The sequence below is a fragment of the Ailuropoda melanoleuca genome, chromosome 15, assembly GCF_002007445.2.
Source record: "Ailuropoda melanoleuca isolate Jingjing chromosome 15, ASM200744v2, whole genome shotgun sequence".
NCBI classification, from domain to species: domain Eukaryota; kingdom Metazoa; phylum Chordata; class Mammalia; order Carnivora; family Ursidae; genus Ailuropoda; species Ailuropoda melanoleuca.
In genome coordinates, this window is record NC_048232.1 from 33,522,024 (window position 1) to 33,532,158 (window position 10,135).

The 10,135-nt window shown below is 45.4% G+C and overlaps 2 protein-coding genes and 1 non-coding gene across 3 annotated transcripts in view; 1 reads left to right on the forward strand and 2 right to left on the reverse strand.

Moving 5' to 3' along the window:
• SMARCC2 (SWI/SNF related, matrix associated, actin dependent regulator of chromatin subfamily c member 2) overlaps window positions 1-275 on the reverse strand; it is a 20,130-nt gene extending 19,855 nt beyond the window's left edge. The window contains exon 1 of the mRNA XM_019796131.2: window positions 267-275. Within this exon, the coding sequence (XP_019651690.1) occupies window positions 267-275 (9 nt within the window). The remainder of the gene's footprint in view (window positions 1-266) is intronic.
• A 471-nt stretch (window positions 276-746) lies between these two features.
• TRNAS-CGA lies at window positions 747-828 on the forward strand. Its single transcript has one exon. It is a non-coding gene; the product is annotated as a tRNA-Ser (tRNA).
• An 8,159-nt stretch (window positions 829-8,987) lies between these two features.
• RNF41 (ring finger protein 41) overlaps window positions 8,988-10,135 on the reverse strand; it is a 29,386-nt gene continuing 28,238 nt past the window's right edge. The window contains exon 8 of the transcript XR_002142057.2: window positions 8,988-9,849. The gene's annotated coding sequence lies outside the window, so the exon portion shown is untranslated. The remainder of the gene's footprint in view (window positions 9,850-10,135) is intronic.

Here is a 10,135-nt window from a genome sequence, read left to right on the forward strand (position 1 = left end):
CGGTCGGGCACGGCGGCGGCCAAGCTCCCGGCTCGGGACCCACCCTGGCGGCCTCCCCGGCGGCGGCGGTGGTGGCCGCGGGAGCGTTGGGAAGGCGGCTGCTTCCTGGAGGGGGCGCCCACTCCCCTGAGATCGTTCTCTACCCGACGCGAAGCCTTTCCTCCCTCTGCCGCTCAGCCCTGGGAGTGGGGTACGTCTCTAGCCTACCCCAAGCCGACGTCCGTCGCTGGAGGAACCCCCAGCTCATAGTTCCGAGTGGTCCTTACCTTGCACATTTCCAACCCCACGGAGCCCTTAATCCCAAGGAGCCCCAAACCCCTTTCCCAGCAAGTTCCTTTCTTTCATCCATCCCCAGGACTTCCCCTTTTCAACTCTTCCTGAGTCTCCCTCACTCCTAACACCTTGCCTCAGCACCCCCTGTCACTCCTTAACCCGAGAAGTCCTCTAGCCGCCACCCTGGGGCCCAGCCCCTTCCCTCCAACTGATTACTCTGCAGGCCTCGCCTTCGCCTTCTAAATAGCTTTGCGCTCTTTGAGACCCCAAACTTGTCTGGGCGGGAGGACCCCCCCCCCCCCGAGTCCACCCGCCTGTTCCTTTGAGTGGCGTAGAGGCGGGGTAAGGGTCGGAGGGCGGGGGTCACAGGGTGTGTGTGTATGGGGTCGGGGCCGGCCTCTCATTGCCGCACTCCGTCCGTGGTCGCAATGCGGACCCCTTCTGTAAGCACGCGGCCAAACGTGGTTTTGGAAGTCACGGTGGCCGAGTGGTTAAGGCGTTGGACTCGAAATCCAATGGGGTTTCCCCGCACAGGTTCGAATCCTGTTCGTGACGGCCGCTTTTTTTCCCCTCCTTCAGGATACGTAAAGGGGACCCTCCCCCCCGCCCCGCGCACGTGTCTTTCGTGCACTTCCCTTTCTGTCTCAGAAATAGAAGCCGAGAGGTCTCACCTCTGGATTGGGAGGGATGGAGGTGATCGTGGGCAGCTTACTCGTACACAACTGGATTGGACACAACTGGCGGCCAGGACACGAGGCACTTTCCGAATTCTGTAACTTCAGGTTTGTTAGAGCTTTGGCACACGTTTCCTTCTTGGGGAAGGGAATGTCAAAGGATTTGGTGGAAGAAGGATAGGTTTTGGGAAATTTGAATGCCTGTTGTGCTATAATAGTCAAAATTAGAGTTTCCAGGAAAGGGGGCACCTCTGGATTTCATGACCGGAGTGTGATTATAATTGAGACCCCACGAAAAGGCATTTCTCTCATTTGTATTTCTTTGAGGCGGCTCATCTCGGCTATCACTGGGCTAGGAGGAAATAGCCTGTTGAAACGTAAACACTACACATCTAGCTGGAGTGTGGGGAGATAATACTTTTTACTGAATGCTCATTAGGTGCCAAGTACTGTTCTAAAGTCTCTGTGTATTAACCAAGCTAGGGAATTAATTCCTTCTTTAACCTCCAACCCTCCTGTACTCACCTTATCTGGTTCTTCCTATCCCCCAATTTCTTTCTTTCTTTTCTTTTTTTTTTTTTTTTTTTTTTTTTTTTTTTTTTTTTTTTTTTAGATTTTACTTATGTGACAGAGAGACAGCCAGCGAGAGAGGGAACACAGCAGGGGAGTGGGAGAGGAAGAAACAGGCTCCCAGCGGAGGAGCCTGATGTTAGGACTCCATCCCGGAATGCCGGAATCACGCCCTGAGCCAAAGGCAGACGCTTAACGACTGCGCTACCCAGGCGCCCCAATCCCCCAGTTTCTGATCACGGGGAATATGTAGGATACTTGTTGAGGATGTTTTTTTTTTGTATTTCGTTATCTTACACAGCATCATTTTCTCCAAGAAGGATCTCCCATAGGGCAGGGAGTTCAAGAGTAATTCACAGAGCTTTCTACACATTTCTACTTTGCAGTTTCCCGTCTTTGTACCCTTTATCATGCTCTTCTTTCTGAGATCATCCCCACCACTGTCTCCTTCCCACCCAGCACTCCCATCATTTATAACTTCCCATCCTGCACATCCTTTTATCCTTCCTCTTTGAGGCTCTTGATTACTCCAGCTGGAGTCATTCTACCACCACCATCGACTTGGTTGCATGCAAGACATCTTTGACACCCCTCTGTAAGAACTAACTAAAATAAAAGTAATATTTATTCTGCTTCCTAAATAGATCTTAGATCTGTTCGCGTTTCTCAGGGTACATGCAGGCCAGACCAACCACTTACTGGAGTCATTAGGAAAGGAGGTTGTAAAGCATCCAATTGTAGCCAGAGACCTTAAACCCTTACGTGACTGCTTTGTGTGTCTCATGACCTGGTCCCTTTTCACTCATCATTCTTTCCTATTCACTACTTTCCAACCAATGGCATTCTTTTAGTTCCTGGTATAGTATTTGTCTGTGTTCATGCTGTTCTCTGCCTGAATCAATCTTTCCCATCCTCACCTTCTACTCAGCCTCCACATCAGTGTTGGTTCTCCTGGTAAGTCATCTCTAACCCTTCGTCACCCACCATACCCTAATCATGTTTTGTGAAGTCTTTCTTCCCCAGTAGAACATCAACTCTTGGCACAATACAAGCCAATCAATCAATTAAATAAATAAATAAACAAACTTTGTTGAGTAAATGGATTTTTTACAGTAGTTATGGATGCATATTTTAATCTTCGGACTGGACTATAAGCTTCTTGACAGTTAGTACTGTGTATTTTGTTTTTGTTCCGTATTTCCTTTACTAGGCCTTTATACGCAGATGTGATCGAGTAAGTACTGAATGAACAGACTCTTAACAGGCTCAGTACTCAGCTTCCTACCAAGTGCCATTTTGCGCATGCTCTCAGACTTAAATGTCTGGAGAGGCAAGACCAAAACTGACCAGCAGAGGGCAACCAACAACTGTGTTGCGAAAGGAAGGCGGCACTGTGGCTTACAAAATGGAGGACCTGGCAGAGGTTGTTGGGTACTTGGAGATCCTACCTTTCGCTCTCAAATGCTTCCTTTGTAACTGTCATAGATGAGAGTCCAAGGCTTCAAACCTTAATGTACAATAGATAATTTCAAATTTCTACCATCCCCACAGCCCACCAGAACTCCCCAATTTCTTTACCTTTCCTCTCCCATCTCAACAAATCCTCTATCCTCATGTATTTCCCTGGCTTTTATGATAAGGTACCCCCAGGCATTCCTTAGTTTCTGGTTCGGTGTTTGACTTTGCTCATCTGCCCGACAGCTACCTTCACTTAGGCTTGTGATCCTACTCATTTCAACCTCCTAAGGAAACTTCCATTAACATCCTTCCATGACATGTTCAAATTCTATCCCACTGAATCAATCCATTAAATCAGAACTAAATTACACCCTCACTTGACAATTCCAAATGATCACCTTGTTTTCTACTTCCATTTTTTTCTTTAGATTCTAAAGTAATCTCTACACTCAACTTGGGGCTCGAATTTACAACCCCAAAATCAAGAGTCCCACGCTCCACTAAGCCAGCCAGGAACCCCTACTTCCTTCTATTTTTTGAATAAAATGTATACTCTTGGCATCCAGCTTCACACTATCTTAATATCCTGTTGTAAAAACCTTTGCTATGTTTGGAACCATTGATTTCTTACTGGACTTCAGAGACACTGTACTCTCATTTTCCTCTTAGAACACTGTTTCTCCATCTCATTTGTTTTCTCCCTCCTTCTGTGGAATTCTGCCAAAAGCTTCATTCTTTTCCCTCCTCCCAAGACAAAAATCCAAAGCCAAACTGTGGTCCTATACCTCCAGCTACCTATACATCACCTAAAATGCAAACAAAACTTCCCTTCCCAGAATGACATTCTTGACTCTTCCCACTTCTGTTAATGCTGTTCTTGCAATTCCATTGTTTCCAACCTTAAGAATTAATCTGGCATTCTTCTTTCTCCCATGCCCCATATTCATCAATCATTGCTTCTTCCACCACATCATCTAATTTGTTACAATGGCCTTCCAGATGCCCCAGTTTCACCACACTGAGCTCTACAACACTGCTTTCATCATGTTCCCCTGCCCAGGGACTTCAACGCCCCATCTTATCACACACATGCTCCTCTGAGCAATGCACTCTGTCTAAATCACCCATTTTTAAAAATCCTCAATTCTTTCCAGCAAGATACCCCCAATCTATTCAGGCTGAGCATCTCCACGTGACAGCTTAATTCCTTCTCTCATGCAGCTCCTTCACCTTATAGCCGAGTAGCTATTGCCAACCTATACTGATCTTTTCAGCAACAAATTCTTAGACCTTAACCAAAATTGCTTTTATGTGACTAAAATGCTAATGTGGGGACATCTGGCACACAAGAACTTATTGTCCCCTTCCACGTTGCTGACTTGTTCCAAATGTTAAGAGGCCTGGATCTCTGTAGTTTATCCAGTGATCATTAGAGGACTTCAACTGAAATTATCTCAACCTACACTTATCTTAGGAATGTGGTCATTGCACAAAACATTTCTGGAACTCCTTCATGGCTAGTTTATGAGCCACATTTAAATGATTCATTACTTGTCAACTGTACTCAAAACACACACACCATAATCCTAGTATCATACAAATCATTCCTTCAAAATTACCTTTATTAAAAAAAGCTGAGGGGAGCCTGGGTGGCACAGCGGTTAAGCGTCTGCCTTCAGCTCAGGGCGTGATCCCGGCGTTATGGGATCTAGCCCCACGTCAGGCTCCTCTGCTGTGAGCCTGCTTCTTCCTCTCCCACTCCCCCTGCTTGTGTTCCCTCTCTCGCTGGCTGTCTCTATCTCTGTCAAATAAATAAATAAAATCTTTAAAAAAAAAAAAAGCTGAGGCATTTGCCATCTTTATCATTCATCTATTTTTCAGATTTTGTTCCAGGTTACTTCTGGAATTCCCCCAAAGTCCCATTCTTAGCCTTCCTCCTATCCTCTTAGCGTTTGCATTCCTACCTAGAATTTCTTGATCACCTTTCGGCAGATAACTCCCAAAGCCACATCTTTAACCCTAACTTGTTGCTTTGAAGCTCCACATCCACGTTTCCATTTACTGGCTAAACATCTTTATGTGGGAGCATCTTTAACCCCGAAGTTCCCCACATGAGCTCATTACTTCACCCCGAAACCTGCTCATCCTCTCCTCCCTGTTCAGGTTAGTAATGACCCTGTCTTCATTCTCACAGAACAGAAATCTGAGCCTTTATCTGTGATTCATCTCTGGTTATGTGCCTCTTGTTACGTGCAGCGGATAGGAACTCAGGCTCTGCGATGACTTTCTGGGTTCAAATCCCAGCTCTGATCCTTACCCGTGTGAATTTTATTGCCTACTTCCCCACACAGAAAATGGAGATGGCGATAGCGCCTTTTAATAAAATTGTTGGGAAGTTGAAATGTTTGATACTTAAAATAGTGCCCGACTCACAGTAAATGCTCAACCCCCTTTCCTCACTGCCAGTATCTGAACCTGTTCAGAACTCAGTTCAGTGATTCTTCTGAGCAGCATCTCACCATTGGTAGTAGGTAGCTGACCCCTTTCCTCCTCATTGTCCCGTCGTACGGAATCCTTATTAGCAATGTATCGTTCTGTATTTCCCATTCCTTGTTCAAGTGCATGTCACCTACTAAACCGCAAATTCCTTTAAAGACTTCTCAATGACTTGTGTATCTTCTATGCCTAGCACATGTGACACAGGACAGGTATGCTATAAATGTTGGTTGAGTCAGTCTAGTCACTTACTAAGGCCTATTTTCTTCCCTGATGTCTCTTGTCCTCCTGCTCTTTCAAGCTCTAAACCTATTGCATGAATTAGGGCAAAGCTTATTTAATATTGCCACCAGAATCATAAGCTGGAAGTTACTCCCCTTGTCAAAAATTTACTTGTAAAATTATAATCGAAGTCCAAATTCCCTGCCTTGTATTCAAAGCCCTCCAGGAATTGGCCCCAGAATAATTTCCTAGTCTTACCTACGCTTATTTCCCATTATTTCCTTCAGCAAATTCAATGCTCCAGATGACACTAGTCTCTCCCTTCTTTGACATATCCTTCACCCCGCTTGTTTTTATTCGTGCTATGATCTAAACCTAAAGCGGAGGCTGCAAACTGATGGACCCTAGATTTTTGGGGGCAGCCACAAGTTATTTTTTTTAATTGAGCTAACATTTAAAATTAGGATGGCCAATGGTTCTTGAAAAATAAGATTGGGCAATGTGGGGCCCCTGTTCTTCTGTGCAACCCACCTGAGCTGCACTGCTAGCTGCCCCCTTCTCAGGGCACTTAGCCAGCTTTTAAAAAACCTCCCAACAATCCTAGTGTAAATGAAGAAATCAGGCTGATGGTGGGACATCTGGACCTATCTCCTGATGTTACATAACATAACGAACATCTCTCCTGTGATGTCTTCTATCCCCAGAACTGCCTAACTTCCATCTCTCAGATACTAGATCTAATTCTGCTTAGTAAAAATAGGGGTAGAGGAAGTTAAGGGGCACTGCGAAGAAGCAATCAATCAAATCCAAAGACCACTCTCTAGGACAACGGGCCCAATGTCTTCAACAGATAACTGTTACAAAAAAGGTTGTTCCAGGAATCTAGATTGAGAGTATAAATGGGGCACCTGGGCAGCTCAGTCAGTTAAGCATTGGACTATTGATTTCAGCTCAGGTCATGATCTCAGGGTCCTGAGATGGAGCCCGTCAGGCTCCACGCTCAGCGCAAAGTCTGTTTGGGATTCTCTCCCACTCCCTCTGCCCCTCACCCCAACTTACACATGCTTTCTCTCAATAAATAAGATTTTTTTTAATGAGTCTTTTTAAATTTTTTTAAAGATTTTATTTATTTATCAGAGAGAGAGAGCACAAGCAGGGGGAGAGGCAGAGGCGGCAGGCTCCCCACTGAGCAAGGAGCCTGATGCGGGACTCAATCCCAGGACTCTGGGATTATGACCCGAGCCAAAGGCAGACGTCCAACCAAATGAGCCACCCAGGTGTCCCTCAATAAATCAAATCTTTTTAAGAAAGTATAAAAGTGGGGTGCCTGGGTGACTCAGTTGGTTAAGCATCTGCCTTTGGCTCAGGTCATGATCTCAGGGTCCTGGGATCGAGTCCCACATCGGGCTCTCTGCTCAGTGGGAAGCCTGCTTTTCCCTCTTCTCCCCACTTGTGCTCTCTTGCTCGCTCTCTCTCTCTCAAATAAATCTTTTTTTTTTTTTTTTAAGTATAAAAGATAGTTAAGACACATAACCTGGTGTAATGCATGCTTCCTGGACTAGATCCAGGGCTGGACAAAAGTTAGCTCTAAAAGTACTTTTCTTGGGCTCCCGGGTGGCTCAGTCAGTTAAGTGTCTGCCTTTGGCTCAGGTCATGATCTCAGGGTCCTGGGATTGAGCCCCACATTAGGCTCCCTACTCAGCGGGGAGCCTGCTTCTCCCTCCCCCTCTGCCCCTCCCCACTTGTGTGCTCTCTGGCAAATAAACTAATAAATAAATTAATTAATTAAATTACTTATCTTGAGACAAATGGAGAAATGTGAATACAGATTCATTTTAAGATTTGTCATGGTAGCAACGTAGAAAAATGTTCTGATTCTTCAAATTAAAATACTGAAGTAAATCAAAACAAACTTCATACTTCCCCCGCCCATTCTCCCAAAGTTAAAGTCTAGAATGGGTTGGCAAACTTTCTACAGAGCCAAGCAGCAAATATTTTAGACTTTATGGGTCATAGTTCTGTGGAACTACTCCGCTCTGCTGCTGTAATCTAAAAGCAGCCACAGACAATACAGAGGGAAACGGGCATGGCTGTGTTCCAGGAAAACATTGTTTACAAAAGCGGGCGGCAGGATTCGAGCTCTAGTTTGCCAACCTCCGATCCAGAAAAGATATGTCGTCTCTGAAACAAGTCCTGCCTCGTACCCATGAGTCAGTGCTTTTATCTTCCCTCTGCTCACATATTGCTTGTAGATCTACTTACCACATTTATTACCACGTCTTATTCTTTTATTTATCTCCCTATGGAATAAGTTCTTTCAAAGTAGGTGCCACCGTGCTACACGACACCCATCCCCACCTGAGTTCCTTGCGGAAGATATTCAATGAATAATGTTCTCCAAAACCAAATCTACCCCAAAAGAAAGATTTGGCACCATTTGTGATATTTAAAAGAACGAGCAGCAGGTTCTGAAAGTAATTCTGAAGGAGCTTCAAGGGAAAAAAGCACACTCCTGGTATCTCTAGATACTATATATATACTGGATACTATGCACATTGCCTCTTACGCTCTGCAGTGTGATGTTCCCTAGTATTTTAGAATCAGACCTTGTGTGCATGCCAGTGTAACAGACTCAGTGGGCACAGGAATGTCCTCATGCCCTTTTGCTTTTTTTAGCCCCACTAGAGTACCTAGAGTGCTAATGAATTTACATTAAGTGCATCATAAATGATCAACAATTTAAAATATACTACTGGGGGAAAAGATTTCCTTTTTCTCATGACCGAGGAGCAGGTGGCAGCGACTGCCCACGTAAGGCTTTATCGAGATTTGACCACCAGAGCAGTGTAGTCACCCCAGGCTCCCTTCCTTGTGTTTACTTTCTTAGTTAGGAGACACTGGGCAATGGAATCCCAGATTCCAAAACAAAGGTGCTTGTTGGACAAGGAGAAGGGTGCATGCGTATCTTCTGTAGAAACGGTCCTAAAACTCCAGGAGCACTTAGGGAAGACATGGAATTTGGGGCAAAGGCAAACTCTGGAAAGAACACAGTTCAGATCACTGGCAAGAACATGTCGGCTGCTATAGAACACGGGACAGGAGGGAAGGTGGTAGGAGGGCACAAAGGGCAAAAAAGTGAGGTGCACACTCCCAGACAGACATCCTGCTAAAACAGAGGTTAGTTCTGAGACAGGGGTAGGTTATAAAGCAAGAAACAAGGGGAATCAAGGTGAGAGAAAGGCCAAAGCAGAGGAGAAAGCTTCACAAGAAAGGGAGTGATGTTGGATTAAGAACTGAGAGTTGAGTAAAAGGTTTATTATTAGTGCAGTTAACACCATGGACCAGCACATATAACACAACCAGCAACCCGCAGAGACACTAGTACAAAGGGGAGGGAAGCCCTGACTGAGCTTCCTGGCTCCGTCGGCGGGTGATGACAGGAGGGTATGGGCCTTGGTAAGGCAGGCAGGGGCAAAGGGGAGTGGAAGAAATGTAGTAACCAGACTAAGTATAGCAGCGTTTTCAAATTCCTGAGCACAGTGTCCTGGAGCTGGAACACAGGACTGTTCCCTACTCCCTTCAAGCTGTATCCCTCCTCCCCATTCCCAGTGGAGCCCTGACCCAACTCCCCAGACCTACAACAAGCTGGCCTGGTTAAAACTCCAAAGAGAGAAGCTGTTATATGGCCAGATCTCTTCCACCCCACTCCCACCTGCCTATTAAAATAATCACACCCTCTATCCTGCCGCTTCTCTTACTCTACCAGCCACCCCAGGGATCAAGGAATGCTGGGTAGCCGAAAATGGAGCTGAAGTCCTCAGAGCACATGGGTGAGACCAGAGCACAGCCTGTACTCAGAGACACAGAGACATCATGTCTCTCCCCCCCTGGTCTGGTGAAGCTTAGAATCCAATTCTGGATCTCCAAGGAAACTGGGGATTGGGAGGTGGAAATGTCTTCAAAATTAATACTCTATAAATACAGAGTTTTACAAGGAGACCCGTGGAAGGACTGGGAGCAAAGTTCTCCAGAGGGCACAGGCATCAATGCTGGACTGTCGCATCCATCACTGGAACAGAGGAAGCACCTCATCTCAGGTGGGGTAATGGAGGGTTGGGGCGGACATAGGTTCAGCCGAGGACTCCCTTGGCCTTTCCTATATTAAAGCCAAAGGTTGTGCTGAAAAGGAAAAATATAAAAGAGATCCCCCATCCCTGTCCCGTCCTATCCAGAATCCCCACAACAGGAACATCAAAAAGAAAGTTTTGAGCTTTGTTAATTTTTTTTTTCTTTTTTCTTTCTTAAAAAAAAAAAAAAGTAAATAAATTAGATTGCCAACAATGTGGCTGGGCTGGAAAAATGGGGTAGCCATAACCAGGCCACTCTAAAAAAAAAAAAAAAAAAAAGGGGGGGGGAAAAAAAAAAAAAAAAAAAAAAAGGGC